Raw genomic sequence first — 21836 nt, 5'->3', positions numbered from 1 at the left:
ACTGGTGACTGGGAGCGGCCGCCGAGACCATATAACACCGGTCTTGAAAGACCTGCATTGGCTCCCAGTACGTTTCCGAGCACAATTCAAAGTGTTGGTGCTGACCTTTAAAGCCCTAAACGGCCTCGGTCCAGTATACCTGAAGGAGCGTCTCCACCCCCATCATTCTGCCCGGACGCTGAGGTCCAGCGCCGAGGGCCTTCTGGCGGTTCCCTCATTGCGAGAAGCAAAGCTACAGGGAACCAGGCAGAGGGCCTTCTCGGTAGTGGCGCCCGCCCTGTGGAACACCCTTCCAGCAGATGTCAAGGCGATAAACAACTACCTGACATTCAGGAGACATCTTAAGGCAGCCCTGTTCAGGGAAGTTTTTAACGTGTGATATTTTATTGTATTTTTGGTTTTTATGGAAGCCGCCCAGAGTGGCTGGGGAGGCCCAGCCAGATGGGCGGGGTATAAATAATAAATTATTATTATTATTATTATTAAACAGGGCTGCCTTCAGATGTCTTCTAAAAGTCTGGTAGTTGTTGTTCTCTTTGACATCTGGTAGGAGGGCATTACACAGAGACGGTGCCACTACCTAGAAGGCCCTCTGCCTGGTTCTGCCTATGATTGCTGACAGGCACCTAAGTAGAGTCTGTGAATTAAATCATACGGTGCAGGTGGTCTCACAGGAGTGAAGGCAGTCCTTGAAATACCCAAGGTCCAAATAGGCAAGGTTTAACGGTCACCATCAGAACTTCCAAGTAGACTTTGGTTTGCTGTAGAAAGTGGTGCAGCTGGTAGAGTACAGGTAAATGGTGTGGAGCATCTTTCAGCCAAAGGGCTTCATATCTTCGTAGCTAACATTTCCGGGGCTGTAAACAATAGGTGAGTGGGGCACAGAAGAAAGATTGAGATAACAAAAGACATGATTCCTCTCTTTGTCAGTTATACAAACCTCAAAATTTTCAACAAAACCCCAGCCTCTTTTTCTGGTGAGCAATAGTCATCAATGCAGTCCAAGGACATATTACAGCCAGACCAAAGAACTCTTAGGAAAGGTTCCTCAGTGGGTTCGAACAAGGAGGGTCCATTTCCTGTCTGTCATTCTCCTCCTCATTTAAAACCCGCTGGAGGATGGCCAGTAGACTCTCCCTAGATTGACCTCCCTTCTTCCTCCCAACCAGAAAATAGAGGAAGGGGTTCACGCAGCTGTTGAGGGAGGCACACAAAAAGGCATAATGGAATAGACTAGGAATATTCAAGCCCATGATGGATATGGCAAGAAGAAGGGCATTGAGTGGGAAAGCAAGCACGAGGAAGAAGAGGAGTGTAAGTAAAATAACCGTTAAAAGCCTTCCCCGCTTTCGTGGGTGGGATTTAAAACAGACTTTGATGAAAAGGATCACAGTTGAAATTGTCATAAGCACGTTGTCTTGAGTCATTATTCCACGTGACGGGGGGGGGGGGGCTCTCGGGATCTGGGGACTCCGCCTGTCCACGCAACAAGTTTCTCATCTGGCTGCAAGTATATCTCTCAGTGCTGGAAGTAAAACAGGTTAACCGGGGCAGGTGGCAAAGGGACTCAAGAGCAGCAGCAGTTTCATCTGTGATACACTGCCAAGTGAAACCATCACCTGTTGAGGGAGGCACACAAAAAGGCATAACGGACTAGATCACGAATATTCAAATCCAGGAAGGATAAAGCAAGAAGTAGGGCATTGAGTGGGAAAGCAAGCACGAGGAAAAAGAGGAGTGTAAGTAAAATAACCATGAAAAGCCTTCCCCGCTTTCGTGGGTGTGATTTAAAACAGACTTTGATGAAAAGGATCACACTTGAAATTGTCATAAGCGGGAGGCAAAGCAGTCCAGTCAAGGCATATTGGCCTGTTTCTGATAACCAATATGGAAAGGTGTAATATATTTCAAGAATGTAGAGCATTACGCCGAGCAGACAGGAGAGGACCCATATGAGAGCACACACAGTGGTGGACAAATGGGTTGGCCGGACACACCGATGCCAAATAGGGAAGAGGACAGACACACATCTGTCAATGCTGATGGCTGTCAGAAGAAGTTGGCCAGTGTTGTATGTGAAGGATAAGAGACATTCATCAATACTATCAAGAACATCATCAGGAAACCTAATAAAAATATAGAACTGTAGGCTCAGGAGGAATGCAAAGTCAGCAACAGCCAAGTTAAGGATGTAGGTGGTGAACGGTTTCCTCCTAATGCGGAAACCAAGAAGCCAGATGACAGTTCCATTCCCCAAAAATCCCACGCAGCAGATAACTAAAACGAAGCAATATATTATAGATAATACATATTTCTTATATTGGAAATCTTCTTGGTCATTAGATGACCTATTATAAGTGTCATTATACTCTTTATATGTCACAGAAACGGCAGCAGATTGCAAAGTCCCATTGATATGTCTTTCCATGCTGAATGACTGCATGTGGAAATCTTGCCTCCTCTTCTGGAGCAGAAGTTTCCTCTAGGAAATGGAAAATATCACAAAGATGTCTGACTCAGGTGGAATTATGTGCAAAACCCAGAATTGTGGGATCCAGGAACCCACTGAACAACACATAAACCTACAACATCTGTCTATCAAGCCAAATGTCATATATGTGCAGTTCTTTGCAATATAACTGAATCCCCCACATGGGTCACACCCCTCTGGATTTTTTCTCATTGAGGTTTTTTTGGACTTTAGTGAGTTAGTTTACCTGGTAACTGGTTTGATTGGTGCCAATAGAAGAAGTCAGTACAGCATTCTCTGGTCTTCTAGCATTATTGTCTGATACGTAATGTCTCTCCAAAATTGGGGTTCAGTCATATTTCTTTTGCTATGGCCAAGCTCATCATTTCTGCTTAGGAAGAGATATCAGTAAGGATGAAGGAGATTAACTGAGACAGAGTGAGAAAGACACTACCATGTTTAGCAAAAGATTGATACAAAGTTTCATAGCAGTGAATTTCCCTTACCTACAGCACATTCATCCAGGTGGGTGGGGCTATCTTCCAAAGCAATAAGAGCAGGCTAGGAATGAATGAGGGTGTGCAGGAGGTTCTGAAAGAGAAGTTGGCAGTAATATCACGTTTTTTCTTATTACGTATAACTCAGTTTTCTTTTTGTTGTTCAGTTCCTAGGATTCTCCCCCAAATAGAACAAGCTTTCTGATATGTCTATATTGGCTCCCCCTAACCAAGGAGGCTGTTTTTGATGGATGGGAAGCAAACACGTGGGGGAGGGGGCAGCTGTTTACCCAAGTAGTAGTAGCACCTTTAAGAAGCAAACATACTTGATAGATAAACAAATGAACAGATACCCCTGGTGGTGGTGATTCAGAAGATTTATATTATTCTCCCCTCCAAATGCCCCAGTCATTTTCCTAATGCAAGGAAACTGAGTATTAGCAATCGGGCTGTTGCTTTAGCTGCAGTTGAGAGCTGGTGGCATCACACCTTCCTGGCTTTCAGCTTGGCCCTAATCCAGACAGCTGTTTACATCTACATACGCAATGTATGTAGACTCATACACAACATGCTGGGAAGACTTCGCAGTCCTCCTTGCCTACCAGATTCTCCTCTCCTGTAGTCCTGGGGTGATGGAGAAATTTCCAAGAACTGGCAAGATACCCAAGTAACTAGTGTGGAGAATTCTTATGATGGGGTAGGGATGTAACTAACCTTCACTTGTAAGGACCAAGAGTAAGGAAAGTGTTCTACTGGCAATCTGAGTGTTGACTCAAAGAGTGACTTTTAGTATGGGGAGATGAACTCTTCAGTGGGATAACTATTGTTCTTTTGCTTCACGCTAAGGGTTTAGTCACTCACAGAACAGAAAAAGGAATTCAAGAATTCAAGAGGGTGTATATGTTTATACATTAAGTGGAATCCCATCATTGTGTTTGCTTCTAGGAACATGGATATCTGCTCCCTTTGTATTGCCTTAAGAAGACCAACTTTCCCAAGACTTCACTGATCAATCATAGGTGAATTTCCTGCACTAGACTTGGATCACTTGAATGACCCAGTCTATTCTGCATAACTGTTAAAATACATTAATCTTATTGTGTCTGGATACAATGTTTGTTCTCTCCATTGGCAACACCTCAGGAAGTCACCTTATATTGAGTCAGACTATTGGTCTATCAAGATCTGGACTTCTCAAACCGACGCTCAGTGCCACTCTGTAGCATTTTTAAAAGTGGGCTTTTCAACCCTACCTGGAGGTAATAGGAATCAACCTTCTGCAAGCACTGTAGCTACGACCTTTCCTGTAAATGTTTTACCCAACCTTGTGACTAACTGCAGATCAGCAGTCTTCAGAGATGGTGATTACAAGAGAATAAGGACACAGTGTCTTGCACTGGAATGGCAAGTCCTAAGGACTTAAGAGAGAAAAAATTTCCCCCACTCATACCCAATGGAGAAAATGATAAATCTTACCAGTGTCACTCAAAGGTGCAAAACGGTCCCTCCTGTTCTTTGTCTGGGTTTAATTTAGTTCTCTGCCTCATAGGACAAGAGGTTGCTCTTTAATTGGATATGAGGATAATTATCAGTTCATCAAGGAGGAGGAGACTATTGTCATATATGTCCCAGAAGGCTACAGTCATGAAGACTAGGTTTGTAATTGGTTCTGGAGGAAGCAGCTCATGTCGCACGTACTTCTTTATCTGTACCAGACAAATGGGATAAATCAAGACCTCATCCCCAGATTTCTAATCAAGGCTGTCTAAGCAAGATAACACTTCCTGGCCTTTTAACGGCTAAAAGCATTTGTCCCTATGTGCCTTTTATTGGGTGGTGGAGATGACTATTAGTGGGGAGACATGACTACCTAGGGTGGGAGGGAAGGTTGCTCTTGAGTAGGCCAACTAGGTGGAGGGGGGAAGGAGTCAGAGCCATTTGCTGTGAACCATGGAAGGGACCTGATCCACCAGGTCATCCGTCTTGCCCCCCTTCATTAGCAGGCAATTCCATGGTTACCAATGTAATGTTTATTTCTTTTCACTTATTTCATAAAATTTATACACTGCTTGATTGGGGGGGGGAGAAAAAACACACACCCCATAGCAGCTTACAAAAGAATGAACAGAAAAATCAAGAAAAATCACAACCATACTTTAAAACATACAAAAGTTAAAATACTGAAACAGATTGAATAGATGCTAAGCTTTGCTATGATATATTGTGCTTACGGTAATATTATTTGAACTCCAATTAACATTAATATCTACAGTAGAACCTCGGGTTAAGAACTTAATTCGTTCCGGACGGCCATTCTTAACCTGAAACTGTTCTTAACCTGATGTACCACTTTAGCTAATTGGGCCTCCCGCTGCTGCCACCATGCAATTTCTGTTCACATCCTGAAGCAAAGTTCTTAACTGAGGTACTATTTCTGGGTTACCGGAGTCTGTAACCTGAAGTGTCTGTAACCTGAAGCATCTTTAACCCGAGGTACCACTGCATTTAATATATATAAGAAGCAATTGGATGTGGTCATTATGAGTTTTGGAGCAAGGTGTCAGCACTGTGATGATGTTGACACACAGCTCTCCTTTCCCAGAACATATGAATTGGGAAAGACTGTGAAAACTTTGAACCAGTGTCTTGATGCAGTAGTGGCCTGGATGAGGGCTGATCAACTGTGTTTGAATTCAAGGACAATGGGGGCTCTTTAGGTGGGGAGGGGTTCCCCATGTTTTGGAAATTGGCAAGTTCCCTGTTTTGAGTGGGATTGCGATCTCCTTTGAAGGAGCCAGTGTGAAGTTTGGGGGTAGTTCTGGATTCATCAGTGTCACTAGATGCTCATATGTCCCCTGTCTCCTCCATTCAGAATGCTGGGTTGTATTTTGGTTGACACTTGCACCAGGACATTTGCAAGTGATGAGATGTTAAAGCAATGTTTGGATTTAAAATGTGTCAGGTTTATTTGACACAGTTAAAGGTCTGCAAATGGGTAACAGTTACTATATAAAGGAATTCCCAACAGCATGAGCTCCTATACATCTGAGGCATAATGTTACTGTATCTATCACTTCAAAGTGTTGGGCAAGCTCCAGAGCAGTTTATTCCCTGCTCATAGCCATTCCTTGGAGGTACGTTTACAGTACAATCCAAACCCAAGATCTGCCAGGATTAATGAGTTTAAAATTTCTTTCCATTCATTTTGTTTCCCCCCATTTTCACACACAAAATCCATGCCCAAAATGTCTTACAAAAAAAGAAAGAAACAGGGATACAGTAAAACACACACACACACACACTACAAAAAAGCATTTGTCCCGTATGTGTTTTTTATTGGGTGGGGGAGGTGACTATTGGTGGGGAGACATGATTGCCTACGGCAGAGTGGGGTGTTGCTTCTTGAGTACCCAAGTATGTGGAGGGAGGCAATGAGTCAAAGCCATTTCCTGTGACTGGTGGAAGGGCGCTGATCCACCAGGTCACCCATCTCTTCTCTTTAATGATGTTGTTGTTGTTGATGGTGATGATAAAAATATTAATTAATTAATTAATAATACACCAGCCACTCTGGGTGGCACACAACACTATACTACTACTATTACTACTACTGCTGCTACTAATAAAAATAAAATGACAAGATATCAAAAAATAAAATCTTCCCTGATGTCTTCTAAAAGTCGGATACTCATATATTTCCTTGACACATGTCTGGAGGGTGTTCCACAGGGCAGGCGCCACTACAGAGAAGGCCCTCTGCCTGGTTCCCTGTAACCTCACTTCTTGCAGTGAGGGAATTCCTAGAAGGCCCTCGGAGTAGGGCTTCAGTGTTCGGGCAGAATATGGGGATGGAGATGCTCTTTCAGGTAATTAGCAGGCAATTCAAGGGTTAAAATACTGAAGCAAATCAAATATATGCTAAGCTTCTTTACATGATATATTGTGCTTACGATCATATTATTTGAACTCCAGTCAACATTAATATTTATTTAAGATCTATATGAAGCCATTGCATGAGGTCATTAGGAGTTTTGGAGCAAGGTATTCACAGTGCCATATGATGTTAACACACAACTCTCATTTTGCATAACATATGAATCGGGAAAGGCTATGAAAGCTTTGAACCAGTGTATAGATGCAGTAGTGGTCTAGATAAGGGTTGATCAACTGTGTTTGAATTCTAGGAAGATGGAGCTCTTTGGGTGGGTGGTCCTCATGTTTCGGAAATTGGCAAGTTCCCTTTTCTGAGTGCAGTTGCACTCCCTTTGAAGGAGCGAGTGTAAAGTTTGGGGGTGCTTTGGGGACATCTCTGTCACTAGATGCTCAGATGTCCTCCGTTCACAACTCTGGATCATATTTTGGTTGATGCTTGCGCCAAGACATTTGCAAGTGATGAGACATAAAAACAATGCTTGAACTTAAAATGAGAAGTGTTTATTTAACACAACTACTGTAAACAGACACATGGGTAACAGTTACTATATAAAAGAAATTTCCAATGGCATGGAGCTCCTATACATCTGAGGCATAATGTTCTTGTACCTATCACTTCAAAGTGTTGGGCAAGCTCCATTAACTCAGGGACCCAGATTAGTTAATTCCCTGCCCGTAGTCATTTCTTGCAGGTACATTAACAATGCAATCCAAACCCAAGATTTGCCGAGATTACGGAGTCTAAAATTTAATTTCATTCATTTTCACACACACCCCATTCCCATACGAAACCCCATGCCCAAAGTGGCTTACAACAACAAAAAAACAGGGATGCATTTCAAACAAATCCTACAAAAGCAATTTCATAATAACAGAACAACAACAAAACAACAACAGCATAGTGAAAATATCATGATAACATGGGAAAACAAATATATAGTAACATAAAATAAACTACGTGTCAATACTATAACAAGGTCACCTAAACAGCATGTAGCCTCCAACATCAAAAATAACAAGGGAGCTTCCCAATAACTCTCTCATTCAAGGGTATTTGTTTTACTACGTTGAGACTAAGAGTGGATAAGCAATCTTCAGATTTCTTGAGCACAAGACAAGAGGAGCCTGCTTGGATGTCAGGTGATAAGGACTTGTGGGGGGGAATGTGATACCAATTGTGTCCCAAAGAAGAAAGTACAGTTTTTCTATTCTCAGTCTAAGTTATACAGATGATTCCATCCGATCTTTGTCTCGTCTATTTCAGCTTGTGCAATATAGGTGCACAGTGTGGAGCGTTTTGAGCTGTAGGGCTTTATATCTCCATGGCCAACATTTCAGGGGCTGTATACCATGGGGGAGGACACAGAAGAAAAATTGGGAGAAGAAAAATACATGACTCCTGCCTTTATAGAGTAGAATACATTTCAACTGCACAAACCTCAAAATTTTCAACAAAACCCAATCCTCGTTTTCTGGTGAGCAAGAGTCATCAATACAGCCCAAGGACATAATTCAGCCAAAGAACTCTTATGAAAGGTTCCTAAGTGGGATCGAACAAGGAGGGTCCATTTCCTGTCTGTCATTCTCCTCCTCATTTAAAACCCGCTGGAGGATGACCAGTAGACTCTCCCTAGATTGACCTCCCTTCTTCCTCCCAACCAGAAAATAAAGCAAGGGGTTCACGCAGCTGTTGAGGGAGGCACACAAAAAGGCATAATGGAATAGACTAGGAATATTCAAGCCCATGATGGATATGGCAAGAAGAAGGGCATTGAGTGGGAAAGCAAGCACGAGGAAGAAGAGGAGTGTAAGTAAAATAACTGTTAAAAGCCTTCCCCGCTTTCGTGGGTGTGATTTAAAACAGACTTTGATGAAAAGGATCACAGTTGAAATTGTCATGAGTGGGAGGCAAAGCAGTCCAGTCAAGAGAAAATGAAAATATCCTGTGATGATATAATGAAAGATGTTATCTGAAATAAGGAAATATGTCAATTTGAGAATGTAGAGGACTATGGAGAGCAGACAGGAGAGGACCCATATGAGGGCACACACAGTGGTGGACAAATGTGTCGGCCGGACACACCGATGCCAAATAGGGAAGAGGACAGACACACATCTGTCAGTGCTGATGGCTGTCAGAAGAAGTTGGCCAGTGTTGTATGTGAAGGATAAGAGACAAAAAGCAATACTATGAAGAACATAATCAGGAAACCAAGTAAAAGCATAGATCTCTAAGCTGAGAAGGAATGCAAAGTCAGCAACAGCCAAGTTAAGGATGTAGGTAGTGAACGGTTTCCTCCTAATGCGGAACCCAAGAAGCCAGATGACAGTTCCATTCCCCCAAAATCCCACACAGCAGAGAACTAAAACGAAGCAATATATTATAGATAATTCATATTCCTCATATTGGAAATATCCTTGGTCATTAGATGAGCTATTATAAGTGCCATTGTACTCCTTATATGTCATAGCATCCACAGTAGATTGCAAAGTCCCATTGATATTTATTTCCATGCTGAATGACTGCATGTGGAAATCTTGCCTCCTCTTCTGGAGCAGAAGTTTCCTCTAGGAAATGGAAAATATCACAAAGATGTCTGACTCAGTTGGAATTCTGTGCAAAACCCAGAATTGTGGGATCCAGGAACCCACTGAACAAAACATAAACCTACAACATCTGTCTATCAAGCCAAAAGTCATATATGTGCAGTTCTTTGCAATATAACTGAATCCCCCACATGGGTCACACCCCTCTGGATTTTTTCTCATTGAGGTTTTTTTGGACTTTAGTGAGTTAGTTTACCTGGTAACTGGTTTGATTGGTGCCAATAGAAGAAGTCAGTACAGCATTCTCTGGTCTTCTAGCATTATTGTCTGATACGTAATGTCTCTCCAAAATTGGGGTTCAGTCATATTTCTTTTGCTATGGCCAAGCTCATCATTTCTGCTTAGGAAGAGATATCAGTAAGGATGAAGGAGATTAACTGAGACAGAGTGAGAAAGACACTACCATGTTTAGCAAAAGATTGATACAAAGTTTCATAGCAGTGAATTTCACTTACCTACAGCACATTCATCCAGGTGGGTGGGGCTATCTTCCAAAGCAATAAGAGCAGGCTAGGAATGAATGAGGGTGTGCAGGAGGTTCTGAAAGAGAGGTCAGGCATGTCACATTTTTTCTTATTACGTATAACTCAGTTTTCTTTTTGTACTTCAGTTCCTAGCATTCTCCCCAAAATACAGCAAGCTTTCTGATATGTCTATATTGGCTTCCCCCTAACCAAGGAGGCTGTTTTTGATGGATGGGAAGCAAACACGTGGGGGAGGGGGCAGGCGATTTGCCCAAGTAGTAGTAGCACCTTTAAGAAGCAAACATACTTGATAGATAAACAAATGAACAGATACCCCTGGTGGTGGTGATTCAGGAGATTTATATTACTCTCCCTTCCAAATGTCCCAGCCATTTTCCTAGTGCAAGGAAACTGAGCACTGGCACTTGGGCTGTTGCTTTAGTTGCAATTGAGAGCTGGTGGCATCACACCTTCCTGACTTTCAGCCTGGCCCTAATCCAGACAGCTGTTTACATCTACATACACAATGTATGTAGCCTCATACACAACATGTTGGGAAGACTTAGCAGTCCTCCTTGCCTACCAGGTTCTCTCCTTCTGTAATCCTGAGGTTGATGAGGAAATTTACAAGAGCTGGTAAGAAACCCAAGTAGCTAATGTGAAGACCTCTGGTGATGGGGTGGGGATGTAATTAGCCTTCACTTGTAAGGACCAAGAGTAGCGAAAGTGCTCCACTGACATTCTGAGTGCTGACTCAATGAGTGACTTTTAGAAAGGGGAGAAACAAACTCTTCAGGGGGGTAACTATTGTTCTGTAACTTCATGCTAAGGATTTAGTCACTCACAGAACAGAGAAAGGAATTCAAGAATTCAAGAGAGTGTATATGTTTATATATTAAGCAGAATCCCATCATTTTGTTTGCTTCTAGGAACATGGATATCTGCTCCCTTTGTATTGGCTTAATAAGACCAACTTTCCCAAGACTTCACTGATCAATCATAGGTGAATTTCCTGCACTGGACTTGGATCACTTGAAATGACCCAGTCTATTCTGCGTACCTGTTAAAATACATTAATCTCATTGTGTCTGGATACAATGTTTGTTCTCTCTCTTGGCAAAACCTCAGGAAGTCACCTTATACTGAGTCAGACTATTGGTCTATCAAGATCAGGACTTGTCAAACAGACTCTGAGTGCCACTCTGTAGCATTTTTAAAAGTGGTCTTTTCAATCCTACCTGGAGGTACTTGGGAATTAACCTTCTGCAAGCACTGCAGCTACAGCCTCTCCTGTAAATGTTTCACCCAACCTTGTGACTAACTGCAGATCAGCAGTCTTCAGAGATGGTGAGTGCAAGAGAACAAGGACACAACATCTTGCACTGGAATGGCAGGTCCTAAGGACTTAAGAGACAGAAAATATGGCCCCACTCATGCCCCATGGAGAAAATGATAAATCTTACCAGTCTCACTCAAAGGTGCAAAACAGTCCCTCCTGTTCTTCCTCTGGGTTTAATTTAATTCTCTGCCTCACAGGACAAGAGATTGCTCTTTAATAGGATATGAAGATAATTATCAGTTCACCAAGGAGGAGGAGACTATTGTCATATATGTCCCAGAAGGCTACAGTCATGAAGACTGTAATTGGTTCTGGAGGAAGCAGCTCATGTCTCACGTACTTCTTTATCTGTACCAGACAAATGGAATAAATCAAGACCTCATCCCCACATTTCTAATCAAGGCTGTCTAAGCAAGATAGCAACTTCCTAGCCTTTTAACGGCCAAAAGCATTTGTCCCGTATGGGTCTTTTTTTGGGTGGCCGAAGTGTCTATTGGTGGGGAGACATGATTACCAAAGGTGGTAGGTTATGCAAACTAGGTGGAGGGGGCAAGCATTCAGAGTCATTTGCTGTGACTCGTGGCAAGGAGCAGATCCACCATGTCATCCTTCTCCTCCCCACCTTCATTAGCAGGTAATTCCATGGTAACCCCCTTCCTCTCACTCTAACTGTCCCAACCACCATGTTCAACTTTTTCTGCCTCTCTCTGACCCTCACTCCTCTATCTCTCTATGGTAAACCCCTGGGCTGAGCCTCAAAACCAGGTAGGCTCTGCCTCTGAGCTTTCTCATTGGTCAATCTACATTAACCATTTCCATCCCCCTATACAAACATAACCACAAGGAATGGGCAAATGCCACATCAATGCCACATTTATTTCTTTTCATTGATTTCATAAAATTTTCATTGATTTCATAAAATTTATACACTGCTTGATTGTAAAAAAAGAAAGAAAAAACACCCCAAAGCAGCTTACAAATGAATAAACAGAAAAATCAAGAACAATCACAACCATACTTTAAAACATGCAAAAGTTAAAATACGGAAGCAGATCCAATATATGTTAAGCTTCTTTACATGATATATTGTGCTTACAGTATTATCATTTGAACTCCAATTAACATTAATATCTATTTAATATCTCTATGAAGCCATTGGAAGTTTTGGAGCAAGGTATCAGCAGTGTGATGATGTTGACATGCAGCTTTCCCTTTCCATAACATAGGAATTGGGAAAGGCTGTGAAAGCTTTGAACTGGTGTCTGGATGCAGTAGTGGTCTGGATGTGGGCTGAATTCTATGAAGATGGGGGCTCTTTGGGTGGGTGTTCCCGTGTTTTGGAAATTGCCAAGTTCCCTGTTCTGAGTGGGGTTGCACTCTCTTTGAAGTAGCAAGTGTGATGTTTGGCGGTACTTCTGGATACATCTTTGTCACTAGATGCTCAGGTGTCCTCTGTGACTAGGAGTGCCTTTTCCAGCTATGGAAATTCCTGTACAGGGATAGCCTAACCACTGCAAGAGCATGTATTGTAACCTTGTGGCTAGATTACTGTGATGTGCTTGATGTGGGGCTGTTCTTGGGTCTGGTTTGGAAGTTCCAGCAGATGCAGTATGCTGCTGCCAGATTGCTGATGGGAGCTTCTCATTGAGAACACATGATGCCATTATTAAAACAGCTGTTCTGGCTGTTCCTGAGCCGGGTTCAAGATTCTTGTATTGATTTACACTGCCCTGAACAACTTGGCTCTAGGATACCTCAGGGATCACCTGAACCCTCATATTCCAGCTTGAGGAATCAGACCATTTGCATGAGCATCTTTGGTCATTCTCTCTGTTGTTGAGGTTCATTTGACAAGAAATAGAAATTAAGCCTGGTCCTGTGGAACACCCTACTGATAGAGATTTGGTAGCCACTTTCTCTGTCAACTTTTAAGGTTCTCCCAAATAATTACCGCCCCGTCAGTCTGACATCAATAGCAGGGAAGATTCTGGAGCAGATCATTAAGCAAACAGTCTGTGAGCACCTAGAAAGGAATGCTGTGATCACCAATAGTCAGCATGGATTTCTGAAAAATAAGTCATGTCAGACTAACCTGATCTCGTTTTTTGACAGAATTACAAGCCTGGTAGATGAAGGGAATGCAGTGGATGTAGCCTACCTTGATTTCAGCAAGGCATTTGACAAGGTGCCCCATGATATTCTTGTAAAGAAGCTGGTAAAATGCGGTCTTGACTATGCTACCACTCAGTGGATTTGTAACTGGCTGACTGACCGAACCCAAAGGGTGCTCATCAATGGTTCCTCTTCATCCTGGAGAAGAGTGACTAGTGGGGTGCCACAGGGTTCTGTCTTGGGCCCGGTCTTATTCAACATCTTTATCAACGACTTGGATGATGGACTCAAGGGCATCCTGATCAAATTTGCAGATGACACCAAACTGGGAGGGGTGGCTAACACCCCAGAGGACAGGATCACACTTCAAAATGACCTTGACAGATTAGAGAACTGGGCAAAAACAAACAAGATGAATTTTAACAGGGAGAAATGTAAAGTATTGCACTTGGGCAAAAAAAATGAGAGGCACAAATACAAGATGGGTGACACCTGGCTTGAGAGCAGTACATGTGAAAAGGATCTAGGAGTCTTGGTTGACCACAAACTTGACATGAGCCAACAGTGTGACGCGGCAGCTAAAAAAGCCAATGCAATTCTGGGCTGCATCAATAGGAGTATAGCATCTAGATCAAGGGAAGTAATAGTGCCACTGTATTCTGCTCTGGTCAGACCACACCTGGAGTACTGTGTCCAGTTCTGGGCACCACAATTCAAGAAGGACACTGACAAACTGGAACGTGTCCAGAGGAGGGCAACCAAAATGGTCAAAGGCCTGGAAACGATGCCTTATGAGGAACGGCTAAGGGAGCTGGGCATGTTTAGCCTGGAGAAGAGGAGGTTAAGAGGTGATATGATAGCCATGTTCAAATATATAAAAGGATGTCACATAGAGGAGGGAGAAAGGTTGTTTTCTGCTGCTCCAGAGAAGCAGACACGGAGCAATGGATCCAAACTACAAGAAAGAAGATTCCACCTCAACATTAGGAAGAACTTCCTGACAGTAAGAGCTGTTCGACAGTGGAATTTGCTGCCAAGGAGTGTGGTGGAGTCTCCTACTTTGGAGGTCTTTAAGCAGAGGCTTGACAACCATATGTCAGGAGTGCTCTGATGGTGTTTCCTGCTTGGCAGGGGGTTGGACTCGATGGTCCTTGTGGTCTCTTCCAACTCTATGATTCTATGATTCTATACGAGCAATTAGAGTACATCCTCCACAATGGTCTATTGATATTTGTTGTTGTTGTTAAAAAATATCTTTTAATATCCATACTGTCAGGAGGTCCTACACATGAGTAGGAGTCTGGCAGAGACACATGCCCAACTGGCATGTTCTTCCCTCCTGGTTGTTCATTTGGGAGATTCAAAAGCTTTCTCCAGTCCGAACATCACAGCGACTGATACCAAGATGCATCAGCACACTGCAGGATCAGTTGCATAAAGGCCATCAGTGTTCAGACTCAGTAGCGCAGCAATTTGGCCAAACTACTTTTAATTACATATATACACTCGGAGCATTGTGACTCAGCTCCTTCCTCCTCAGAATCAGACTGCAAAGAGAGAGAACAAGGGATAAAAATCCTACAACATGGAAACACAGTAATAAAAACATCCTGTCTAAGTCACTTCCCACAATGTGGAATGAAAATATACACCGCCATGTGATAAAAACAACCTCATGACTGCAACACAGGGAGTGAATCCTAACACATACTGCTATTGCCATGTTCTATTATCTCTTTATTATTATTTTTAATATTGTTACAGTGGTGCCTCAGGTTAAGAACTTAATTCATTCTGGAGGCCCGTTCTTAACCTGAAACTGTTCTTAACTTGAGGTACCACTTTACTTAATGGGGCTTCATGCTGCCGCCGCCGCACCACCGCACAATTTCTGTTCTCATCCTGAAGTAAAGTTCTTAACCTGAGGTACTATTTCTGGGTTAGCTGAGTCTGTAACCTGAAGCGTCTGTAACCTGAAGCATCTGTAACCTGAAGTACCACTGTATTTTTAGATATTTTATTTTTAGTAGTTTTATTTTTATTATTTTTATTATTAGTTGGAGTATTTTCAAAGGAGTTATCTGATGTATTTTCAAAGGTTTGGGAGCTGTGTGTGTGTATAGTGTGTGTGTGTGTATTCATCCACTATGCAAAGAACCTATTTTCTACATAATTTAGAATCTCCTTGCAGACGAGTGAAGTGGCATGATTCCCCCCCCCCATTACATCTCTTAAGGAAATATTTCAAGTTGATTTTTTTTTATAATGTCCTTCAGTCCAGGAGACTTTTACTATACCCCTGAAATGACACCAAAAAATAGCCACAGTAAATCACTTTAAATTAAGCAAAGAGCAATCAGAAAGTGAAGCAAACACCAAGTACTAAAAACATCACATATCAGCAGTTGAAGAAATGAGATGAGGGTTCATCTCTGTTCCTCCCCAGGCATATAGAAACAACAGTGAAAAGCAGCAGGTTAAAAAAAAAAAAAGAGGGCTAAAGGGAACATAGATTGACATAGCAAGAGGTGTAATTGTGGAGCTCTCTGATTATTTTGAACGTATCACACCTGAGTCTGGATTGGGACATTATTGGCCTCCTCTCCGCAGCCTTCCTCCTCCTTGAAAAGCCTCTGGAGTATGACTTTCATGCTCTCCCTAGATTGACCGCTCTTTCTCCTCCCAACCAGGAAATAAATCAGTGGCTTAATGCTGCTGTTTAGGCAGCAGCATAAGGCCCCAACGTGTAGGGCATTACGAAATGTAAGATGGGGGAAAGAAAATATTAAATAAAGGAAAGTAAATGGGAAAGCAAACAAGAGGGAAAAGAGAAGCACCATCAGGATGGCTATTAAAAGATTTCCTTGCTGCCTCTGCTGTGATCTCAAGCAAAGTTTGATGAAGAGGATCAGAGTGGAGACAGTCATGAGCGGGAGGCAAAACACAGCACTCAGCAGCAACTGGTACCAACCAAAAGCTACTCCAAAGTCTACAATGACATCAAGGATGTGTACGAGAGTGAGCAGGAAAGCAAGGCTCCATATGATGGCACACACAATGATGGACAGGTTGGGTGGCCGGCGACATCGATGCCAAATGGGGAAGACGACAGAAACACAGCTGTCGATGCTGATGGCTGTCAGCAGAAATTGACCGATGAGGTTTGTGGAGAAAAAGCAATAGGCACTTATGATCACTAAATAGTAAACATCGAAATTGGCAAGATGCGAATGAGAATTATCGAGGAAGACAATTATCCTCCAAGGAACTGAGCCCAGGAGGACCCCAAGGTCAGCAACAGCCAAATTCAGGATATAGGTTGCGAAAGCAGTCCTTTTCGTGCAAAATCCGAGAATCCAGATGACAGTTCCATTCCCTAAAAGTCCAAGGACACTAATGAGGAAAATGCAGACAAGGATAATAATAATCGTTACGTCATATGATGGTATTTCGTCAACATAATCAGTATAGTCTGGGAGCTCGGTTGCATTGTGTACTCTATTATATTCCTCTTCAGCACCCAAAGGGATTGGAGAGTGCAGGCCATTATTGGCCATGGTGTTCAGCTACTTCTTGCAGAGTCACCTACTGGGAATAAAAGAGAAAAAAGTGAAGTTTGTTTATGGACTGCCTCGCCAAAGTGGTGCATGCACGCCATGTGGTTATCTCCAACTTGGACTACTGCAATGCACTCTACATGAGGCTTTGAAGGTGACCTGGAAACTACAACTAATCCAGAATGCGGCAGCTAGACTGGTGACTGGGAGTGGCCACCGAGACCACATAACACCAGTCTTGAAAGACCTACAGTTCATTTCTGAGCACAATTCAAAGTGTTGGTGTTGACCTTTAAAGCCCTAAATGGCCACGGTCCAGTATATTTGAAGGAGCGTCTCCACCCCCATTGTTCTGCCCGGACACTGAGGTCCAGCGCCGAGGGCCTTCTGGCAGCTCCCTCACTGCGAGAAGGCAAGTTACAGGGAACCAGCAGTGGCCTTCTTGGTAGTGGCACCCTCCCTGTGGAACGTCCTCCCACCAGATGTCAAAGAGAACAACAACAACCAGACTTTTAGAAGACATCTGAAGGCAGCCCTGTTTAGGGAAGCTTTTAATGTTTGATGCATTATGGTATTTTTATATATTTTTTGAAGCCACCCAGAGTGGCTGGGGAAGCCCAGACAGATGGGTGGGGTATAAATAATAAATTATTATTATTATTATTATTATTATTATTATTATTAAGCTGAAAAATATTTCACTGCTTCCTGCAGTTGGTTATAAATTTTTCACTTTTGTTCTCATTGTCAATTGAAACGGGAGAGATCACTGTGGAGCACTGAGATCTCGCTTCAGTGACGTTACTTTCTTAGGGAGCAACTCTTTGGACTAGAAGTGGTCGTAAATCAAGCAGATTCAAATTCAGCTGGTATAAAGTTATGTCAGATTCAAACCCTGCCCATCAGCTGTGCTGCTTCTGCTTTTTCTAAGCCTGTCAGAAGGAAAACATATTCTATGCTGAGTTACCCAGTTACGTGACTGAGCTGAATGGGCTTGGGACCCAGCCTAAATCCCCACTCTCTTGCCCCATCCTCAGAACAAGCCCAGAACATGCCTTTTCTAGGATTCAGTCCAAGCAGCCTCAGCTCAGCTGTCTGAGTGCCACATGAGCGAGAGAGATCATACAGTGAGATTGTCCTCTTTTGGTTCTCACCCAGTGTTACAACCCTTGACCTGACTCAGTTTATTCTGCAACATCTGCTAACACTCAAAGGACTCAATGATTCTGGATCTAATGTTCTCTCCCTCCGTTTGTCCCTCTGAACAAAACAATGGCCCTATACTGTGCCAGAGCAGAGCTTTCTTTGGCCTGAACTTTTCTCCAATTATTATTCTTATTGGTTCTCCGCTTGGCCAATCACGAGTGGGCAAGGGAACAGCCCATCAGGATCTAGTACTCCTCCTTTTTGCCACGTGCGCCATCATCACCCAAGCTCAGGGCTCCTCTGCAAAGTCTGGGGCCTTGCATCGCAGTGCCAAGCGGAGCCGGGCCACTTGATGCTGCCTCTTCCTCCTCCTTCGCCCATGTTGCTCCCAGGTGGCCGTTTCACTTGGAGGTGTATCGCAGGTGAAACTGCTGCCACTCCTGAGTCCCTCTGCCACCTGGAAGCTGCCCTGTCACTCCAGCGCCAGCTGGAGAGGCAGGGCAGCTCCGTGGACTGGCAGAACTGACGGGCGGGGTCAGGGAGGCTTTTGGGGGGCTCTTTGGGCTCTGGGGTGGGTCTTTTCAGGGTGCTCCCCATTATACGTGATTTTGCGCACGTGCAGGGGCTAGTAATGGTACCCCCGTGTAAATGGGGAGCCATCTGTACTACAATGGGGCTCACTCCAGATTAAATTGTGTTAGGATTACATCCTTAGACAAGGAGGCAGGCTTTATGTTTGGAGGTGCCAGAACAAAGTTATCTGCAATACAATTAGTCATTTAGATTTTTTTTTTATTTACTTGATTGGGCGGGGGGGGGCAGCTGCTCCCTACACCCCCCTGGCTACACCCATGCTTAGACATGAATAAAAACTTCCTTCTAGCATCTCAAAATTTGTGGTTCCTATTTTTTATTTTTCAAAATACTGTACCATCAAGTCCCACGTTAGGTACTTCCTTCACATCCACGAAGGCAGCGGCGTAGCGTGGGTTATCAGCACCCGGGGCAAGGCAAGTAATTTGCGCCCCCTAACCCGGGGCAAGGCAAGTAATTTGCGCCCCCTAACACCTAACCATGGTCATTAATACGCCAAGACGCGCGTCTTTGGGCGTCGCGGCGCAGCCTTCTTGGTCTCCCTCCCCGGCCCGGCTAGTCCCGACGCAGCTTCTTTCTGGCGCGGGGAGGGGGCGGCTCTGGGACCAGTGCGTCGGCCGGCCTCCGGCGCGGGTGGGGGGGCCCCGTCGGGGCGGGTGGGCGGTCTTGGCGCACAGGCACTAGAGTGCCGCCGATGGCGCGTTTGGCGGGCTGCACGCGTCCAGACAGCGACCCGAGCCTGGGCAGCGTGGTGCTTGGTGCCGGAGCCTCTGCCCGCAGCGCCCCGTTGGGAGACCCAGCCGGAAGGAGCCTCGAGCCGGCTGTCGGACGCGGTTGAAGCAGCCAGGGCGGCATGGCAGGCGGCGGCGGCTCCTCGGCGACTCCACGCGGCCAGCCCAGCGCGCTGGCCGAGCCCCGCAGGCGAACGCTGTCCGTCAGTGAGGAGGGGCTGCCTGGCGCGCCCTCCGTGGCCCTGACGCGCGGGGACCGCGGCGAGCGCTGAGAGCCGCTGCCAGCTACAGCCTGCGCCCGAGGCTCTTCCGCGACTCCGGAGGCAGCGAGCGCGCCCCCCCAGAAGTTGCGCCCGGTGCGGCTGGCACCCCTGGCACCCCCCACGCTACGCCACTGCACGAAGGATAGTGATTTTGTCTTATTTCTCCCCCCTGAGGAGTCAAAAGATAGAAGGAGACTCCATCAAGCATTTATCAGTTGTCTTCTGGTGGTTCCAGAAAGTTTCACTTCCGTAACGACAATCATTCGTCTTACCTGTAGGAGAAAAAGCAGCGAAGATCCTCCAGCCCCGGTTGAACTGCGTTACTTCCAGCAATGAGAGATACACTTGCAGCCAGATCAGTAACTTGTTATCCAAAAGGAGCTTTGGGGAGCAAGCGAAAGGAAAGCCAAACCCAGCAGGGTATTTGAGGACAGGTAAAAAAACCTCCCTCCATCCTACTTTCCAGAGATATGAAGACGCTCTCTTGAAAAACCGATACCGACCGAGTTAGGAAATGAATGACAGGGACAAATGAAATAGTTCAAACTCAGGAAATTTCATGGTAGTAACAGCAGCAACCGGGACAGAGCTATGCGACCCCATTGCTCTCAGAGTGAGGCTAATTTTGGAAGGAAGATACTAAGTTTGGCAGGCAAATGGGAAGGGAAGTGAGGAGGCGGTGCCTCTGGGAAGGGTCTGCAGCAGGAATGAAGGCTGTGTGTGAAAGGATTTAGAGTGGAAGCTGGAAGGGACCTTGTGGGTAAGGAAGAAAGCCTGAAGGGGCGCTTGGAGGGGCCTTGGGGATTGTCGCAAATTTTGGACAACCCTAAACGCCCTTTCTAAGAAGTGAGTCTATTGAGCGCAGACTTCCTTTGCAGTGAACAAGTCATAGGGTTGCACAGAGAGAGATCCCAGGACAGGTAGAATATCAGAAAGGAGAGTAGTGAGGATTTGTTATTGGAAATGGAACAGGGAAGGAACTAGCAGGTGAGGAAGAAAGAGAAAAGGAGGGATGTTTTTTTTTAATAAAAAAAAATCTAATTTATTGTGGGAATAGTCAACTTCTATGCAGTCCGCAGCAAAGCAGTTCTGGGACATTGTCCGTAACATTTTGACTGCGAAGAGACTAGCTTCTGAACGTGAAGGATTTAGCTTTGTTACCTTTGCTCTGAGCACCTTCTTGGTTGGAGGAAGCAAAGGAGGAACCAGATCTCGGTTTGCATGGAGAAGGTTCCAGGTGTCATTATTGGCATCTGCAGATAGGACTGAGAAAATCCCTGCCTGAAACGATGGACAGGTGCTGCCAGCCAGTGCCAACCAGCATCTCCCACCTGGCATTCTCCAGATGATTTGGACTACAATTCTCATCATCCCTGACCATTAGTCATGCTGGCTGTGGATAGTGGGAGTTGGAGTTTGCAGGGTTTCAGGTAGAGAAAAGGTGTGCTAGGAAAGGGGATCCTCCAGCCAGCAGGCCAAACGACGAGACCCAATTTTGCTGGTAAGGCTGTTTCTCCCAAACCTCATCTGCCTGTCACACACATGATATCATATGTGATATCAGCTGTGGGGCATGTAAAGAATACATGACTAGAAAGGAACTATCAGGAGGTAGGTTTGGCATGTGGAGCTCACAGTCAGCTGTTTGGTACAGACAGCAAGCCCCTTTAAAGTTGTCTCTTTGCTGGAAGGATTTGGCTGCAAACTCTGCCTTCAAATGGATGCCCCCCCCTTTTGCACACTTGCCAACCTGTCTGCAAAGAAGAAGAAGAGTTTGGATTTGATATCCCACTTTATCACTGCCCGAAGGAGTCTCAAAGTGGCTAACATTCTCCTTTCCTTTTCTCCCCCACAACAAACACTCTGTGAGGTGAGTGGGGCTGAGAGACTTCAGAGAACTGTGACTAGCCCAAGGTCACCCAGCAGCTGCATGTGGAGGAGCAGAGACGCAAACCCAGTTCACCAGATTACGAGTCTACTGCTCTTAACCACTACACCACACTGGCTCTCATAGAATCATAGAATTGTAGAGTTGGAATGCTCCATCTAGTCCAACCCTCTGCACTGCAACAATCTTTTGCCTAGTGTGGGGCTCAAACCCACGACTCTGAGATCAAGTTCCA

At 44.6% G+C, this 21836-nt stretch overlaps 3 protein-coding genes across 3 annotated transcripts; all 3 read right to left on the bottom strand.

Annotated features, from left to right (window-relative positions):
* Positions 1–502: 502 nt before the first annotated feature.
* LOC309539520 (mas-related G-protein coupled receptor member H-like) lies at positions 503–2443 on the bottom strand (the record flags this gene model as incomplete). Its single annotated transcript, XM_082235871.1, has 2 exons — positions 503–1194; positions 1620–2443. 2 exons carry the CDS (start codon positions 2441–2443, stop codon positions 1035–1037), a joined length of 984 nt encoding a protein of 327 aa, XP_082091997.1. The 3' UTR covers positions 503–1034.
* Positions 2444–8343: 5900 nt separating this feature from the next.
* Positions 8344–9429, bottom strand: LOC309539510 (proto-oncogene Mas-like; the record flags this gene model as incomplete). Its single annotated transcript, XM_082235852.1, has 1 exon — positions 8344–9429. One exon carries the CDS (start codon positions 9427–9429, stop codon positions 8428–8430), a length of 1002 nt encoding a protein of 333 aa, XP_082091978.1. The 3' UTR covers positions 8344–8427.
* Positions 9430–15408: 5979 nt separating this feature from the next.
* Positions 15409–20247, bottom strand: LOC309539516 (proto-oncogene Mas-like). The gene is made up of 2 exons (XM_082235864.1): positions 19986–20247; positions 15409–17010 (listed from the first exon to the last, which is right to left on the bottom strand). The coding sequence occupies exon 2, from the start codon at positions 16977–16979 to the stop codon at positions 15987–15989; it is 993 nt and encodes a 330-aa protein (XP_082091990.1). The 5' UTR covers positions 16980–17010; positions 19986–20247; the 3' UTR covers positions 15409–15986.
* Between the last annotated feature and the right edge of the window lie 1589 nt (positions 20248–21836).

Source organism: Podarcis vaucheri (genome assembly GCF_965113315.1).
Source record: "Podarcis vaucheri genome assembly, chromosome: 8".
Taxonomy (NCBI): Eukaryota; Metazoa; Chordata; class Lepidosauria; order Squamata; family Lacertidae; genus Podarcis; species Podarcis vaucheri.
This window is presented reverse-complemented; position numbering and strand designations above follow the sequence as displayed.

Coding starts and splice junctions, on each gene's coding strand:
- LOC309539516 (XM_082235864.1), bottom strand. CDS start 16,979: ATGGCCAATAATGGCCTGCACTCTCCAATCCCTTTGGGTGCTGAAGAG.